Source organism: Podarcis liolepis (genome assembly GCF_965112155.1).
Source record: "Podarcis liolepis genome assembly, chromosome: 1".
Classification (NCBI taxonomy): Eukaryota; Metazoa; Chordata; class Lepidosauria; order Squamata; family Lacertidae; genus Podarcis; species Podarcis liolepis.
The window spans coordinates 66,746,190-66,765,111 of record NC_139554.1 but is presented as its reverse complement, the minus strand read 5'-3'; the positions used below and the strand labels follow the sequence as shown (position 1 = coordinate 66,765,111).

Below are 18,922 nucleotides of genomic sequence, written 5' to 3'. Positions count from 1 at the left end.
CCATGTATGCAGCATTTGGGCAGTAAACCTCCTCTTACAGCTTCCCTTAAGCCATATAGCCAAAATACCATGCCTAGTACTTGGACTAAGACACAAATATGGTCTGTTTCCTGCATAAACTGCATTGGAAGACACTGCAGGGAGTGTCTTCCAGTGTCTTAACCACCCAGCTGCTATGACATTGTCTAATCATACTGTAACAATAAACATTGCCACAATAAGCTATTCTAGATAATACTGATGACAAGCTAGGAAATATATACATATACATTTGAGCCATATTGCTCATGCAAGTCTTGGCGTAGCTTATTCATATTCAAAACATTACACCACCAATTCTTAACAGCCTTGAAGTGTATTCATTGACTGTTGCTCATGAAACTCTTTCTGCAACATTGGAGCTCTCTGAGCCAAACATTCATACCTGTGTGTCAAATAGGAAAACCTTTCTGGGAATATTTGTTAACCAATTTTATTTTCTTACACTTAGTGCCAACCTTTTTTCCTTCAAGGTGACATACATGTCGTTGAGAGTCACCCACCCAAATCACTGACCAGACTCAGCCCTGCTTTGCTTCAGAGAGGTGGCATCATCCAGACCACAAACCCTAGTACAGGCTGTATGCATGCATATGCTTCAACAGTCACCTTTGTAAAAATGACATACAACATACTTTTTCATGCTTTTGACGTTAAGAGCGTGCACTAGCTCAAGAACTGTAAGAAATGACAGATATAAATACGTTCAAAAGCTCTCCAGGGCTGAAAAGCCATTAAGTAGTTTATGCTTCAAGTATTCATCTTGTACAAGCATTCAAGGACCTGTTACTTAATAGTAAAGTCCAAATGGCCACCCACCCCAGCTTTCACAGTTTGATTCAATGGATGTCTGCTGGCTGCATGTTGATCTCTCTCTTGCAAAATAAAAACATTCAGAGTTGTGCTATTATTAGGATGGCAACATAAGTTACATTTGGAATGTGTGTTTTTTGCAACCAAAACTTTGTCACCAGCAGGTGGTACCCTTGCCTAATGATGTGTAGATGTCCAAGTGCTACACCAGAGCAGGCTTGAAGGTCTTTAGAGCAGATCTGCATGAGCAAAGATTTAGGAACAAAACAAGCAGATACAAAATGCTCATGGAACTGCTATTTGCTATAAAGCCAGTTTTTGAACAGGACAGAACAGTGTTCTGATTTTCATAAAGAAAACAAGAAGCAGCTGTGTGCAGTACAACAGTCCTAATAACAATCACATGAATGCTTCAATGAAGAAAGTAGGTAATACAAATGCTTTAAATTAAGGACAACTTTTTCCCCTAGTGTGGAAACTTCTGCCTCCAGAATATTTATGGAATGGGAAAACTTATCTTAATCTCCTGATTTGTGGCAGGCTTACAACATTCCATCTGCAGAACTACTGAGACTTTGAAAGAAAAAAGCCTGGGTGTATGAAAGGCCACTGCTTGCTTCACAATTTAGGTTGAAAAGTTAAAGTAACCCCCTTCTTCCAATTAATTCCTTAAATTTATAGCAGGCATTATTAAGGAAGGCAGTCCTCACAATATTATCTACGTTTCAAGCAGCTGGTGGTTTTACTGCTTTCTGGTATAGTCCATTTGGTCCGTTCATGCTCTCTAAACATCATTTTTTGAGAAGTGTTTTGTTTTTAGCTATTATGGTAAAAAGCTCATTGAGCACAAATCCTTAGAAATTAATCAACTGTAAGCATACTGCAAGAGTGAAACTGCAGCATTTAAGAAATGCAGTATTAAGGTAAATGAATATTTTCATTGCATCTTGAGCGGAGATCTTTTTTTTAGCTCATCTAATATGGGAGATGCTGGTAAGGGAGAATGTCACAGAAAGAAATAATCATGCCAGTGGGGTACCACTTCACTACTTGGCCTTATGATGTAAAGGACAATACATTTTCTTATTGCAGACCTCATGTACAATGCAGAACACAAGTTGGGAGGGAGAGAGGAAAACTGAATACTGAATAGTCTTTAAAGGGTGGGAGTGTTAGTGTCCAACAGGAGACACATTAGATACAGCTTCAGTGTAAGTGGTCAAGTAAATAATTAGCATGTTTATCATACCAGGGGATCGTTATACCAGACTGGAAGAAAAACATGGTGATGGTTGTACTAACCATTCATAAGGGGTGATACCTTAGAAAACTAACGTGATTCCAATAATATGCACCATGAGCAAGTACAAAATATAGAAAATGGATCACTGACTAGTAAATGGCTCACTGTGCTTTAAAATATATTTACATACTCTTAATTTTACTACTTCTAAAAATGTTGCATAGGTTCTTTGACTGCATGTATTAAGTACCTAGACCTTAGGGTTTTCATTGCTGTTGGGGTGGGAGATGTGAAAAACAGCACTTTAAAAGGTTTCACACATTTCAGTGGCATATTTTTAAACAGAGCACCCAGCCTGGACCAGTCATATCCCCTAATACAACTGAGGTATTAAGAGCGGTGTTGGTCACATGGAATCTTCATCACCAGTCCTCAAACGTTGTTGTTAAAAATCTATCATCATTCAGCAACTGATCTTGGCTTAACATAGTCTGGAAAAAAACAAACCATAGTAGACTTCATAAATCACAGATGTAAGTGATTAGATCCTCTACAGATTTAGCGGAGATTTACATAGGCATAAATTATGAACAGCTTATTCAAGATAATTATTATATATAACATCCTGTTTACTAACCTAATTGGAAACAGTAGAAGCTAGTTGCACACGAGTAATTTGCTTAGCTATTTCATTTGCTTTCAGGCAAATTTAATCCCTGAAATTTATAGTGTTTATAGTGTGTGGAATTAAGGTCATGCATATAAGCAACAAGACTTTGACTTTTGAGAATGTCAGGTGTATGGAGAAATAGATGTAACTGTTCAACAAATAAAGCAGTGGCTCATGTCCTTTACTGGCATTTGTACATAACTAATAGCCTTGGAAAGCTAGTTCAGCAAATGTCGCAATGCAGACTGGGATCAAAAGGCAATTGTGGCATGCATTAAACACGCTTCCCTATGCAGATAATCCCTTTCTGCATTTGACTTGTTTTGCAAAATGCATGTAATAACCTAAAGTTCTCTTCTCATACGACTGAAAATTTGCTTAAGTCATTAGGAAAGATAAACTCATTTCACATGCAATCTACAAAGATATAAATATTTCCATTCCAATCCTTAAAATGTAAATTTACTTAGGTCAAATTTGTGCTTTTAATTGAACTCCATAATATAGTCTTACTTATAGGAGTTTTAACTATAAATGAATATAAATGAACATGAGTAATTAACATATCAATACACCTCATCTCAGTTTTGAATTAGCACATACGATGAGGTTATGAATGATAAATTAGTACTTACTGTGAGGTTGTTTATTCCTTGAGAAAGTTCCCCTATTTGCATTACTGTTCCTTCTGAATGTTCCATCTGTAAAACCATTCAGCTTGATGAAATTAAAACAGCTAATTCAAACACCACATGCTTTATATTTTCTGAACCATTGTGCATATACAAGAGGTGCTTTTATCTTCAGAAAAATAGGTTTAATTATATTACTATCTTCAGAGTCATTTTTCTGAATGTCATTCTTGTCCGACTTTAAATTTCATTTTATAAAAAGCAACATTAGAATTTGAGTATTTGAGTATTTGCACATTAGCCATACTCAGAGTAATTGACACCTTTCCATTGAATATAGTCTGTTAATAGGATAGCAGGGCCAAAAATATTAAATTTGAGGCTATTCATTTTGCAATAACTTAAGTAAAAAAATAAATAAATCCAAGGGGTTTGCCTTATTCATAATTTGGGTGCTATTCTACATTTTCAGAACAAAAGCTGTTTTCTAGCAGTCAAGAACATTTCAAGATGCATACGTGCAGGTTCAACTATTCAGCATGCTGCCATCATAAATGGAAAAAAGGTTGCTCGTGCTTTGAACATATTCAGTGATGTCAGTCGTTCATTTCACAAACCTATCTGTCAGAGCTGCTTGAAGATCCTAGCTCACAGAGGATCACGCTAGCCAGCGGTCATTAAGTAAAAGTCTTTATTGAATTACAGTTTCCATTCTCACGCTGCTGCGCGCAACTCTACGCCTAGTAGCTAGGTCGGCGAAGCTCCGTCTGAGTCTCCGCCCTGTGTGCACCAACTTAATATCCTAGCCTTGCTCCACCTTTTCCTCCTGACTGTCCTCCTCTGGGTCCCTCTACCCCCCGGGGCTTCTTCCTTCCGGGATTCTTCTGACGCTGACCCAGACCCTCCTGCCTCCTTGCGCCGGGCTTTAGGACCCGGCTCTCTTTCGGGGCTGCTTACTGCGCCGCCTTCCTCTGCATTTGAACTTGGCGCGCGCGCCCAACCTTCCACTTTCCTCTCAACCGTTTCTTCGCTCCCCGATGGAGGTGTGGCCACTCCTGACTCATGTCCTCCCTCCTGTGGAGGTGTGGCCACTCCTGACTCATGTCCTCCCTCCTGTGGTGAGCTGCCAGCGCTTCCCCCCTGGCTCCCTTCCTCTTCCCTGCTTCCTGGCGGTGACGCTGGTCCCGATTTCCAGCTGCTCCCCCCTGAGTCCTCTCTGGCTCTGTCTTCCTGGGGTGCCCCCCTAGACTCCCCCCTTGCCCTCGCCACTGGTGCTCCTTTCTGTGAATCCTCTGATTCACTGGAAAGACTAGGAGATCTCGGGTCGTCGTCATCACTCATCTTTTCTTCTGCCTCCTCCCCTTCACTCTCTGTTTCCTCCCTTGCCCGTGCTTCTGCTCCTAAACCCCTGACATCCATCCCCCCCTCGAAGCCCCCCATTCCCCCCTCCCCTCCTTCCGGTGCTGGAGCTGGGGGCTGCTGTTGCAAAGGGACGAACGTCGGGTATCGGTCGCTTCCCGTGGCAGGCCTCCATCTGAAGTCTCCCGGGTCTTCCTCCCCGCTCTCGTCGACGACAGTCACCTCCGCTTCCATCTCTGTGCCGCCGTGCTCGAAACCAGGGTCGTCCCCGAAAACGTCCATGTCCGTCTCTCCCTCACTTCCTCCTGTCGGTGTTGCTCGTCCTGGGCCTTCCAGCCACCGTCTGCGCCACTGCTCCTCTGGCCTATCGTCCCACCAATACGAGGGTTCTGATGCAGATCCCGAGGGTGACCCCTCCGGGGAACGGACGTCTTGTGTCGGGTCCTCGTCCGAGTCGAACCCCCGGAAAGTGCTGGCCGAAAGTGTGGGCGTGAAAAGCCAGTCGTCAACAAAATATTCTGCTGGCATAGGTCTATGGGGAAAGAGGGCATGAAACTCGTCTTTGAGGAGAGGTTCGTCCAAGCGTAGCCCGGCACCCAGCTGTTCGCACTGGCCGGGGTGCCCTCCTTGGCGAGAAAGTATTCTACCCCCTCTTCCCCCCATCTGGAGTCCAAATCTCAGTGACTCGTTGATGCGCTCCTTCTGTGCCACTTCCGCGTGCCCTGTTCTGTCTCTGACCGGACTCGGCGCTGTCCCGGGTTCCTGGAACCTGTGCGGTGCCTTGTAGGGAGTGAGCACCGATCTGTGGAATACCGGATGCATTCTGGAACCCTCCGGAAGTGCCAGTCTGAAAGCTACCGGGTTGACCTGCTCTTCGACTTGGTAGGGCCCCAGTTGCTTATGCCCTAGTTTCTTCTTGGCCAACGACCTGGCCGGCACTGCGTGGGCTGCTAACCAAACCCAGTCTCCCACGTGGAGCTCTTCTCCAACCCTCCTGTGCTTGTCTGCTTGTACCTTGTATGCGTGCTTGGCCAGCTCCAGGTGGCGCCTCAGCTGATCGTGGACCTCCTGCAGCTCCGACGCGAACGCATCTGCTGTCTGCGGCTCCCCCTCCCCCATTCTTTCCAGTCCCGGGAAGGTTCTGGGGTGCCTCCCGTTGTTGGCGAAGAACGGCGTGACCCCCGTGGACACGTGCTTCGTGTTGTTGTAGGCGAACTCGGCAAGCGGTAGGTAATCCACCCACGTCGCAGGCTGTTGATTTGCATAACATCTCAGGTACTGCTGCATGATGGCATTGACCCGCTCCGCTTGCCCGTTGGTCTGCGGGTGTCTCGCCGACGCCAGGTTGATCTTGACGTTCAGGAAGCCCATCAGCTTCTGCCAGAAATTCGAGATGAACTGCCGCCCCCGGTCGGACAGAATAGACCGTGGCAGACCGTGAACCTTGAACACGTGGTCTATGAACAGTTTGGCGGTTTGCTCCGCCGTGGCCACCTTCGCACACGGAATGAAATGCGCCATCTTGGAAAACAGGTCCACCACCACCAGCACTGCCGTCTTGCCCCTTGAGCTGGGCAGATCCGTGACAAAGTCCAGAGCCACCCTTTCCCAAGGTTCGACCGGAGTTTGCAGCGGTTCCAACAGTCCGGCCGGCGGTTTGTGCACTGGTTTGGCCCTCTGGCAGGTGTCGCACCTCGCCACGTAGTCTGCGACCTCCCCTCTCATTCCAGGCCACCAGAAATCCCTGGCTACTAATTCCACCGTCTTCTCCTTGCCAAAGTGCCCGGCCGTGGGCGCGTCGTGCAGCTGCTGCAGCACCTTGGCTCGAAGTTCGTCTCCCGGCACGTAGATGGCCCCTTTTCGGATGAGCAATCCATCTCGTAGCCGGAAACCGTCGGCCGCTGCCTTGCCCCTTTGCACCTCTGCCATCTTTGCTTGTGCGAAGGAGTCCTCCTGCAACGCACGTCGCACCGCCTCTAGGTCCACGGTCGCCGCGGCGCACGCCCACACTGCTGGTGCGAAGATGTGCATGGCGGCCGCTGGTGTTGCGTCCTCCAGATACTGTGGCTTACGGGAGAGAGCGTCTGCCATGATGTTGGTGTCCCCCGGGACATACTCTATTCGGAAGTCGAAGTTTGCAAAGAACTCAGCCCAACGTATCTGCCTCTGGTTCAGGAACTGTGCCGTGCGCCAGTGCTCTAGATTCTTGTGGTCCGTGCAAACCTGCACCGTGTGCTTGGCGCCGATCAGAAAGTGCCTCCACGCCTTGAACGCTGCGTGAATGGCCAGCAACTCCCTGTCCCAGATGGTGTAGTTCTGTTCGGACTTGCTGAGCTTCCTGGAGTAAAACGCTCCCGGTCGCCACACCCCCTGCGGGTCTTTCTGCAACAGGACCGCCCCCACGGCTCTGTCCGAGGCGTCTGTCTCCACCCTCATCGGCTTGCTGGGGTTGACATGAAGCAGCTGCTCTTCCGACGCGAAGAGACGCTTGAGTGCCTGAAAGGACTGCTCCGCCTGCGCTGTCCAAACGAACTTCTTCTTCTTGGAGCTAAGCGTGTCAGTGATGGCCGCTGTCTGCATCGCGAAGCCCTTGATAAACTTGCGATAGAAGTTCGCAAAGCCGACAAACCGTTGGACCTCCTTCCGGTTGCGCGGACTCTTCCAATCCAACACCGCTCGAACCTTGGCGCTGTCCATGGCGAGCCCCTTGTCAGACAGCTTGTAGCCCAGAAAATCCACCTCCGGCACGTCAAATTGGCACTTCTCCAGCTTGGCGTAGAGCCTATGTTGCTTTAGCCTGCTCAGCACTTCCTTGACGTGTCCGTCATGCTCCTGCTGCGACTCCGAAAAGATCAGGATGTCATCTAAGAAACAGACGCACGTCTTGTAGAGAAGTCCCGCCAACACGTGATGCATAAACGCTTGAAAAACGTGGGAGCCATTTTGCAATCCAAAAGGCATAACTCTATATTCGTAGGTCCCCAGTGGCGTGAACATGGCTGTCTTCCACTCATCTCCTTCCCGCATGCGAATGAGGTTGTACGCCCCCCGCAGGTCCAACTTGGTGAACACTCTGCCCTTCCGTACCTTTGCGAGGAGGTCGTCAATACGGGGCATGGGGAAGTCCGATGGCCTAGTCAGACTGTTCAAAATCCTGTAATCCACTACCAGTCTTTTCTGGGGCGTGTCCCGCTTCTTAACAAAGAATACGGGACTGCCCCCCACTGCCCTGGACTCCCGGATGAAGCCGCGTTGCAAATTATGGTCAATGAACTCTTTGAGTTCCTGCAGTTCGTCCTCTGACATGGAATACAGTTTCCCTTTAGGCAGCGCCGCCCCCGGCAGCAGGTCAATTTTGCAGTCATATGGTCTGTGAGGGGGTAGCCTGTCTGCCTCCTTCTCGCAGAAAACTTCCAAAAATTCAGCGTACTTGTGTGGAATCGCTTGCAGCGTGCCTAGCAGCAGCTGTGACTCCTCTTCCTCTCCTTCCTGCCTGGGCACGATGCAGTGTTCAGCACAAAAGGAAGAGCCGAAGGTCAGCTGCCTCTGGTACCAAGCCATCGCTGGGCTGTGCTTGTCCAGCCAACTCATGCCCAATACAATGGGCGTGTCAGATAGTCGAGTGACGTTGAAGCTGATGATTTCTCTGTGATTCCCAAGTCGCATCACCATTGGTGGCGTCTGCTTCACCACTTGCCCCCCGAGCAGCTCCCTGCCATCCACCGTGACAACCTGCAGGGGCAGTGTGGCCGGCAGCAACTGCACAGCGTGCCTGTCGACAAAGTCCTGCCCTATAAAGTCCGCATTGCTGCCTGAGTCAATGGTGATTGGCACGTCCATGGTGATTCCATTGGGCAGTTGGAGAGACGCTGTGAGCCTCACTACTGGTTTGGGCGGGAGGGGGTTCACGGGCTGTAAAATCGCTGGGGACTGCGTCACTAACACGTCTGGCTGGGCCCCAGTGCCTCTTCCTCCAGCCAGACAGCCTCGTTTCCCTGCTGTGGTCCTCCTTGCTGTGTTGCTGCAGTCACCATTGCTGAGGCTGCAGTGAGCTTGTGGGGCCTCTGGGGACACTCTTTCGCCATATGCCCTGGCTCCTCACAGACGTAACACTTCCTGTTCCCTCTAGGAGGCTTCGCTTTCACTGCTGCTGGTGCTAGGGCTCTGGTTGCTGACTGAGCCCTTGCACCTCCCACCTCCATAGGTTCGGCTCCTCCTCCTGGCGGAGGCGTGGATTGCGCCCGCGCTGCTTCCCTGGGAAAGAAGGAGGGGCCCCCGGCTGGTTCGCGCCCTCCACGCCCTTCGTCCCTGTTCCACGGACGTCCTTCCAGCCTCACCCCCACTGCCAGTGCCCTCTGAACGACCTCCTGGGTGGTTCGGGGTCTCTCCCCCCTGGCGATCTCATCTTTAATCGAGTTATGCAGCCCCTCCCAAAAGAGGTCTCTTACAGGAGCCGAATCTCTGTCCCATTCCAGGGCACTGACCAAGGCGAAAAAGCGGGCATGGTACTGCCTGACGCTGGCCCTCCCTTGTCTCAGCCCATGCACCTCCTTCCGTGCAAGATCCACGTCAATACTTGATAAAAAACACCCATCCATTGCTTTAATAAAGGCATCTGCATTCTGTAGCGCCGGATCCTTATCTCTCCATAAATTGCGTAGCCATGCTCTCGCATCCCCATGCAGATGGGACATGATGAACCCCACTCTCTCTTGTTCATCTCTAAAGTCTTTATGCAGCAGTTGCAGTGCGCACAGTACGTCGGCTCTAAAGTTGGGATACTGTTGCAGGTTCCCATCGAAGTGAGAGACCAGCCCGCCTGTCCGTCTCGCCAACCCAATGCCCTCCTGCCGGGGTGTCTGCTTTGTCAGCACGTCTAACCTGATCTGGAGATCCCTGCAGGCTGCGGCTGCTTCCTCCTCCCTCTTCCTGGATGCTAGAGCCTCGGCGTTCAGTTGTGCCACCGCGTTTCTGAGTTCCTCTATCTGCTGCTCAGCCGTCATGTCGTCTGCCGTTCGTGAGCTTGCTAGTAGGCACCTGTGTCTCTCCCCTCCTCGAGGCTGTAGATGCCCACAAGTTGAGACGGAGCTTACTGTCAGAGCTGCTTGAAGATCCTAGCTCACAGAGGATCACGCTAGCCAGCGGTCATTAAGTAAAAGTCTTTATTGAATTACAGTTTCCATTCTCACGCTGCTGCGCGCAACTCTACGCCTAGTAGCTAGGTCGGCGAAGCTCCGTCTGAGTCTCCGCCCTGTGTGCACCAACTTAATATCCTAGCCTTGCTCCACCTTTTCCTCCTGACTGTCCTCCTCTGGGTCCCTCTACCCCCCGGGGCTTCTTCCTTCCGGGATTCTTCTGACGCTGACCCAGACCCTCCTGCCTCCTTGCGCCGGGCTTTAGGACCTGGCTCTCTTTCGGGGCTGCTTACTGCGCCGCCTTCCTCTGCATTTGAACTTGGCGCGCGCGCCCAACCTTCCACTTTCCTCTCAACCGTTTCTTCGCTCCCCGATGGAGGTGTGGCCACTCCTGACTCATGTCCTCCCTCCTGTGGAGGTGTGGCCACTCCTGACTCATGTCCTCCCTCCTGTGGTGAGCTGCCAGCGCTTCCCCCCTGGCTCCCTTCCTCTTCCCTGCTTCCTGGCGGTGACGCTGGTCCCGATTTCCAGCTGCTCCCCCCTGAGTCCTCTCTGGCTCTGTCTTCCTGGGGTGCCCCCCTAGACTCCCCCCTTGCCCTCGCCACTGGTGCTCCTTTCTGTGAATCCTCTGATTCACTGGAAAGACTAGGAGATCTCGGGTCGTCGTCATCACTCATCTTTTCTTCTGCCTCCTCCCCTTCACTCTCTGTTTCCTCCCTTGCCCGTGCTTCTGCTCCTAAACCCCTGACACTATCTATATACTTAATATTGAGATCCATCATTTTGGCACTTTCATTTTTAAAATTAGAATGATTTCCCCTCCACTACTGCCTGTAAATTCAAGCTATTAGAAACTCAAATTACCAGCAAGTCTGTATTAGGCTTTGCAACTTTTCCTTGCCTTACATACGTACAGCCCTCTAATTCACAGTTGCTCTCAGTTTACGGCAGACAGCCTCTTCACCTGCAAATTCAAGCTTGCCTGATTATTATAACAAAGAGCCCAAACCTTAAAAATGTGATTTGCAAAACCTGCATACTGTGTGTATGTATGTATGTTGTATCTATATGTGTATGTGTGTGTGTGTGTGTGTGTGCGTGTGCGCGTGTGTGTATGGGGGGGATGACGACTGGTGGAATCCAACCAAATTTGTTTCTTTAATCAACAATTCCATGTGTTTGATGCCACTCTCTTCACACCTGCCTTTGCATATGCAGTGCTTCCACCCAAATGCAGGGGAGCCTTCAATTGCGCAACAGATCTCTTGTGCATGCAAGGAACCACTGATACTTTGAAAACCAATAATTTTTTTTAAAAAGAAAGAAAATATTAAGGTACAGCACACGTATGTTACTCAGCAACACATCTGCAGAGCAAATGCCCACCAACAACACTGTACAATGCACAAAATACCTCTCAAAGGGAAATACCCAGTTTCAAGGTGCTGAACACAAAAATGACAATAACGTTAGTTGATTGGCTCCTGCTTAGGAGATGCAGAGATGATCATGTATAAATAACCCAGTCCGAAATAAGTACAGTATTCCAATGCTGTGTTTCAAACTCCTATCCTTAGCCTGAAGCTAAGGAGAAGTGGGAGGTATTGTTTGCTGGGTGTGTTATTTTAATTGTGAGCTTTTTAAGGAGCTTGGCTGGGAAGCAAAATTGGGGGGGGACGGGGACGGACAGATGAAAGCACACAAAACTGTTCTGATTACATGCACATTTCCTTCCTACCTGTTCTAAGGCTGCCTAAGATTGTAGGACAAATGGATAATGATAAAATTGCTTGCATTAGATAAAACAAAATAATAAATTACATTTTAAATTATGGAATAATGAAATGTGTTAGATGTAATGAATCGTGCATATAAAAAATAAAAATTAAAAAATCAACTTTCGACAATTAGTCTTTTTGATCTACTACCATTTTTTTGATTCTGTTTCTGACTTGGAAACCAGAATCCACGGAAGTTGCATCAGACTGTTGTACCTTGCAGAAAGCTCAAGCTCCAGCTGCTCCTTTTTTCAGGTTTTAAAAAATTACTTTACACACACTTCTCAGTATTACCAATAGGGCGGCAATTTGGATAACCTCTTCAAAAACTCTCTTAAGTTTTAAGCATGATTCTGTCACAATAATCACAACGTGAGAAGCTAGGACATTTCCCCCCGAATGCATTACTTTTATTGTTTTGTTCGATAAAGTTGTTTATCATTCTTCTTTTTTTATAGATATATCGTTAGCTCCTTTAATAACATATCATGTACATTCAGTGTGGTGCAGACACTGCACAGATGAAATAAGCATGTCTTATTAAAAATATACAATCCAGTTGTACTATTTGGAATAAAATAGACACATCTTTACAACTGCTTACAATATAAAGCTAATATAAAAAGTTAAAAATATCTCTGGGTAGCGCTTACGGAATATATATATATATGTATAAACATATGGCCCTGCAGCAGCAGTGCATGCACAGCACCCTTGCTGGATTGGGGCTTTGGGCTGCCTGGACTTCAACTACGACTGTTGTGTAAAGCTTTTTGCATTCCTGAAAAAGGGCTCGAGAAGGTGAGTAGGATGACGCAGTGGTTGCAAATGGAAAATAATTCAGATGGCATTTTAAGTATCAGATTCTTCAAGCCTCATCCCAATACATTCGTTAAATCCATGCAGATGCATTATGCATTTTAGGTTAAATCGAAACAAAAGGTTATTTGTAAGCTTTGGAATGCATGAAGAGGATGGAAGGTGAGTGACATCAGTCCGCCTGGCCCACCTGATCCAGTTTGTCTAATTCTTTGTCAGGGAGGGCATTATGCACTTTGTAGGCGCCGTAACTTCTCTGAGTACCGTTGGTGGTACTTGGGCTGGTATCCATAGGGCAAATGTAATCCGTAGATTCATCAAATTTCTTTTTTCGCAAGTTTCCAAAATGTGAAAATCCAAGTTTCTTTGGCTAATGAGAATGAGAAGCAGGGTGGGGTGAAGGGGGAGGAAGAGTACAACATCAGAGAAACGTAGTACTAGTAATCATCATCATCATCCTTCATCCAAAGACCACGGGACAGTATAGTACAGTCATACCTCGGAAGTCGAACGCCTTGTGACTTGAACGTTTTGGCTCCCGAACGCCGTGAACAGTGAGTGTTCCAGTTTGCAAATGTTCTTTGGAACCTGAATGTCCGACGCGGGTTCTGATTGGCTGCAAGAGCTTCCTTCAGCCAACTGGAAGCTGTGCCTTGGTTTCCAAACACTTTGGAAGTCGAACAGACTTCCGGAACGGATTCCATTCGACTTCTGAGGTACGACTGTATTAGGAACTGCTGCTTCAATTAATTGAAGCTGTTTCAGGTCAAGGCAATACTTAATACAGAGCTGTGAAGGATGCTCCGTCTGTGTGTTTGCTGGCCCAGATTTGTGCCATTAAACTAGGGATGGGGAACCTGTAGACCTCCAGAACTCTTTGAGCTCCAGCTCCCAACATCCTGACTGCTGGGCTGATAAGAACTGGGAGTCCATCACCATCTGGAGGGCCAAAGATTCCCCATCCCTGCATACACTCCTCATTTCAGAGAAACATAGAATGCAGGGCCCAGTCCAAGGCATTTTGTCACCTGAGGCAGACCCCAAAGTGATGCCACCCTCCACACCAGGGAAGCCTGAGAAAAGGAGGGGAGAGAAAGATTGACATTGGGATCTGCTGCCCCAGTGAATCCTGCTGCCTGAGGCAGTCAACTCACTTTGCCTCATAGGTGGGCTGGTCTTGGATCAATGCATGCTAAGGGCTACTTCCCTGAACAACTGCTTCCCCATGACTTCTAAAAGAGCAAGGAAACTTCAGCATAATAAGGGAGTGTGCTGCTTTCTGCAAAATGTTTGTAAGAACAGATCCCACTAAATATGTATTATTACTATAGGTTTGCAATCTTAATTAAAAGATTCAGCAGATAAACTATTATTATTATTATTATTATTATTATTATTATTATTATACACAACAGGTACTGATATTGTATCCAACAACTGGCAGATATTAACACATGCATCAATGTGTGAAAGCCATGAGCTATGCGCTTCAGTCTCATGGTTGTATAAGTACTACAGACTTAAAAGAATTGCCAGCTTCCTCACCAAGTCAGACTTAACAGGATTATTTGGGGTAAGCCATAACAGTTGCTAAAATAGGCTGTGGTGTACAGATATATAATCTGCTGCTGAGAAATTAAGAACACTCACAACAACTCAACTCTTCCAAAGACTGGCTTGCAAATTTGCAAAGTAGGAAACTGGGCAAGTTTTTGTGCTGCACCAAGGATTAGTGCCAGCACAAGTGAATTCTTCCCCACTTCCATACACAGGCTGTGCCATCACCAAATCTGCTCTGGAAGGTTAGGTGAAAACCCAGAACAGATTTTTTAAAATATATATATATTTATTCATCATTTTAATGTTATAATGATTAAAAACATGTATACACTGCAACAAGCAAACCATGAACAACCTAATAAAATGAAAGCAACTGACTGTGTCTTGGGCTAAAACTTTACCCAGGACAGATTTAGGGGGCAGAGAATATTTTGTTGCACAAAGAAATATCCTTGCATTGATACAAAGTATTCTGTTTAACACTCCGTTTAATACAACCCAGTGGTTGTGGTTGCTATTGTTTTCCTATGTGGCCTACCCGGACTTTCGCAGTGGTAGTCAGAGGCGCATAAGCTGTAGATTCCAGTATTTCTCTTTTTTCTTGCTGTGCCTCTGGTCCAATTAGCACGTTGAAATTAGTGGTTAAGTGGCGCCTTAGCAGCGTTTTTTGAGGTGGAATGTTGAGAAGCATTGCCAGAGCATCACCATTAAAACGAGGTTCAAGGATCTGTCAGGAAAAATAACACACATGCTGCATTTATACATGCCCCCTAAGCAACTGAGCACTCAGAAGGCTGCTTTGAATTATCTGAGCGCTTCAACCCTTCTCTGCAGCATTTAGAATGCTTCCTGGCATTGCAGAGAGAAAGCAGCAGCTCTTCATTTGTTTGCAACCATCAGCTGTATAAAATTAACAGAACATTCATTTGCGATTTTCAGTAGCACCAGTTTAAGACTCTGTATAGGGTGATTAAAGGCACAACCATGCACAGATCCTGCAGTTCCTGATCTACAGGTTAGTATGCACAATACATTTCCACGTGATATTTGCCTGGATCCTGAGTTGCCTTTCTGTGAATGGAAGGGAACCTGATCATAATCATGGAAGGAGGTGGGGGGAGATGAAGTTTGCAGTTCTTTGTCCCATTCCCACACAGTTCTGGAAGGCCCCCAAACCTCCAGAGCACTTTGGGGATGGAGGGTGCACAGAGGGGGCTGCATTGGACATTGGAAATCATATTCTCCACGTCCACCAGAAAGAGCATCTCATAAGTAGAATTCTGTTCATACCATCCAGATAAAGATATTATTTGGGGAAAATCAAAGAAAAAGCAAGGGCATTGGACCTCATGGATCTTATAATGTAGCAAAACAATGCGGAAGAAAAGGAAGGGAAAGGCAGAGGAAGAAGAGATGAATACGTGTACACACACACTTAAGTAAGAATGACTTAGCTCCTCCATTCTAATCTCTCCATATGTTGTTGGACAGCAACGCTCTGGATCAGGAGTGGGCAACCTGTGGCCTCCTGATGTTGCTAGACTCCAACTCTGATCAGCCCCAGTCAGCATGCCCAATGCAACATCGGGAGAGCATCGTGTTGGCTAGCTCTGCTCTACAGGCATCAAGGCAAGAAGCTAGCTCTGCTCTACAGGAACCAGGCAGAGGGCCTTCTTGGTAGTGGTGCCCTCCCTGTGAAACACCCTCCCACCAGATGTCAAGGAGATAAAGAACGACACAACTTTTAGAAGACATCCAAAGGCAGTCTATATAGGGGAGCTTTTAATGTTTGACATTTTTGTTGGAAGCCGCCCAAAGTGGCTGAGGAAACCCAATCAGATGGGCAGGCTACAAATAATAACATGATTATGATAATGATGACAAGGCGGAGTTTAGAAAGGCATCTGCATGATGAGGAAAGAGCAGTGCATTCTGGGAAATTACAGAGCTTGTTGTCTGTAATTATCCCTTCTAATTTATTCCAACAGAGGCGGGAGAATGTTGTGCTCTTCCAATTCACACGGAGATTTACCACCTCATTGAAATGATGAAATAATTGTGCAAGCCAGAGCACGCATTTGAACATATATGCATCTCCAGGTCAAGGCAAACATACCCAATGGGCTGTTTTTCTCATCAGCCATAGCAAATAAATTCAATATAGTTGAGTATACCTTGATTACTGTGATGGCTTCATGAGCTGTCTTTTAGAAATCAGTGCACTAGCAAAGAATATAGTAGTGCTTATTTTGCCTTAGACAGCTAAGAATCCAAAAATATTCCCCATATGACCTGCTGTCAAGAGCATCATTACTTTTAATCCCCGCCAATTGCTGATCTTCAATCTAAGCCATCTGACTCTTGCAATGTTGTGAAGGATGTTCTGTATTGAAAAACAATTTGTCCTGCCCAGCATGCACCTGTTACAGCACCCATCCATTGAGAGGTTCAGCTGACACTTTATCAATTGCTGATTTGAAAGTAATTTCCGCTCTCTAATTTCAGCTTCACATATCCACATCTTAAATGACAAAAGAGTGAGGGGACTAGCTTCTTAGCTACCACAAGTTTATAAAATGTAATTTATATGTTGTCAAATGGCTTAAAAGTAATCAATGAATACATTTCCTGCCACAACAAACAACGCTCTCATTTTGTTCAGCTCACAGCATGTAGTAAAAAAAATGGTTAGGAAAACCGATTTTTAAACATATATAGGAAGTAAAAGGCAAGATCTGGTTTCTTACAATAAGGCCACCATGAACTCCACTTCCTCGAAGGTTCGGCGCATATTCTGCCAGATCTACTGATCTGAGCCATTCCATTACTCTGTGATTGGACCACTGAACTACTTCGGAAGGCGAAATGTTATTCTGTGTTGAGAAAAGATGCACATAGTTAAGACACATACATGCACATAGTTAAGATACAGAAACGACAAGTCCATTTACTATTTCTATCTGTTTGTTTGAAAACAGCTGTTAAAACAATTCCTCCTTTGCAGCCAATAATTCCCCCCCCCCAGACCTGCAGTGTTGCTGAGTTTTGCTTAGAAAGTAATGCATTTCAGTAAGTGAAATGAGGTGTGTACTCATTATAGCCTTTCTTTAAAAGGGCCTTCAATGCCTCCAGCCAAGCTTCTAAGTACAAACTATACAGGAGGAATTCAACACTGCAATAAGGTGATCATTCCATCAGGGCAACATTCTTCACTCTCCTCCCCCTGCATGCTGTTCTTGGGAGTTCTCCTGGCACCCCCAAGCCAATGTGGGTGGGCAGGGGACCCAAGGATAGAAGGGGGCGAGCGCATCCCATTAGATGCATTTTCTTTACAAACTGCCCTTACGTTTCTACAATCGTCAAACAAAAGCCACTGAGCCCACTACGTCATAGGAATGAATTGCAAATAATGGGAGTGAGTAATGAATGCTTAGCTTAGAAGAGGACTCTGTGCTGCCAGGAACAGGCACTGCCAGCTTAGTCACAAGCTCAGCATGCCAACGCTGCAAAACAAAAGTGGCTGAACACACACAACCAAGCCTGAGATCCCTAATCTCCTGAGAACTATCAAGAACTAGCCCTCAGGCCCTTTACCCTCTGTCCCTCAGAATCAGCACACATGCTCAGACACTGGTGTTAGAAGGTGAAGGTAATAGCCTGTGGTCCAGATAACAAAAAGTGTGAAGATAAATTTATCTCCTGATAGTTGGGGGAAAGAGTGCAAAATCTGGGGCAGGAGGCAGCATCTGTTGGGGCAAGAGCTCTGCATCTATCTGGGTAGCATGACACTCCTTCCTTCTCATGTTGAACTCCTAGACTGGCCATCTAGCAGTCAGACAACTGTCCCTCTGCAGAGTGTGTGTTAATGTACAAGTCTGCCAAGGCGTGTTTGCATGTGAACATGCACTAAAAGTCTTCTGAAGTGCATTCAATAAATGCAGCACTTTGTCTTTCCTCCCATACAACACTCTCACTAAATTATTTCTGGCTTGATACGGATCTGCAAAGTTTGACATGTATTTCACCCCAGAAGAGAACCTGCTCTTCTTCTTTTTTAGGAGGTGGGAGCAGAGAGAGGGTGGATAAACAAGGTTTATTCTAGGAAGGAAATCCATGGTAACAGGGACGATATCTTTCTCACCTCGTCTGCCGGCCTCCTCCGTAGGCAGTGAGGGTTGAAACCGTTCACATGGAGCACATGAATGGCACACTTAATGCTGAGATGATGCAACTGGCTTGTGACTTTGAGGAAAAGGAGGTCATTCTGCAAGAGAACACAAGCGGCAAGCCATGTCAACAAACAACAGTTTATTCTGCAATGAGCTGAGCAGATCAGAACTTGAGAACCAACCCATGTGGTCTGTTCTAGTTGTCTTCTTAAGGCATTCAGGAACTGGGAAAAGCAACACACAAGGGTCGAGCTGTGGGGATTGAATAGTCTTCCTCCATCTCATACTTTCTTCAAGTTGGGGAACCATTTGAAGCAAGGAGCCCACTTCTGCTTGTGCAGATTCTCCATGTGACTCAGATTTTTCTTCGTTATCCATCTCACAGAAGCTTCCACAAGTACAAGAGGCTTCCATGCTTCAAACAGTCACCCTCCAACTCATGAGTAGGAATGGGTGTGGAACAAGCATGCTCACCCTTCACCACCTCCTTCGAAGATCCTGAATATGGCTCAACTAAAACCTGTCTTTTGGTTGGGGCGCACGATATGAACCAGATCGCTGCCTTGACTTTTATGGTTGCCAAAACCTACAGAGCCCCTTCCAGTAACTCAGGGAAAGGGGCACACCACTCACTTAGAGGTTCCCTGATTTTGCCCACAGACTGTTTCCCTCTAAGATTATCTAGGGGGGGGGGCTCTTTTTGAT

General features: G+C 46.6%; 1 protein-coding gene across 22 annotated transcripts in view; it reads right to left on the bottom strand.

Annotated features, from left to right (window-relative positions):
• Positions 1-446: 446 nt before the first annotated feature.
• The window catches only part of PPFIBP2 (PPFIA binding protein 2), a 110,489-nt gene continuing 92,013 nt past the window's right edge, over positions 447-18,922 (bottom strand). For 20 of the 22 annotated variants that reach the window (XM_083463281.1, XM_083463286.1, XM_083463288.1 and 17 more), the window contains 6 exons: positions 18,190-18,312; positions 16,796-16,921; positions 14,587-14,775; positions 12,679-12,858; positions 3,401-3,466; positions 447-2,586 (listed from right to left, as the gene is read on the bottom strand). In XM_083463281.1, coding sequence (XP_083319407.1) covers positions 2,518-2,586; positions 3,401-3,466; positions 12,679-12,858; positions 14,587-14,775; positions 16,796-16,921; positions 18,190-18,312 — 753 coding nt within the window. In that variant the 3' untranslated portion in view covers positions 447-2,517. Of the gene's footprint in view, positions 2,587-3,400; positions 3,467-12,053; positions 12,859-14,586; positions 14,776-16,795; positions 16,922-18,189; positions 18,313-18,922 lie in introns of those variants that run through there. The other 2 variants (XM_083463275.1, XM_083463276.1) reach the window with 1 other exon arrangement.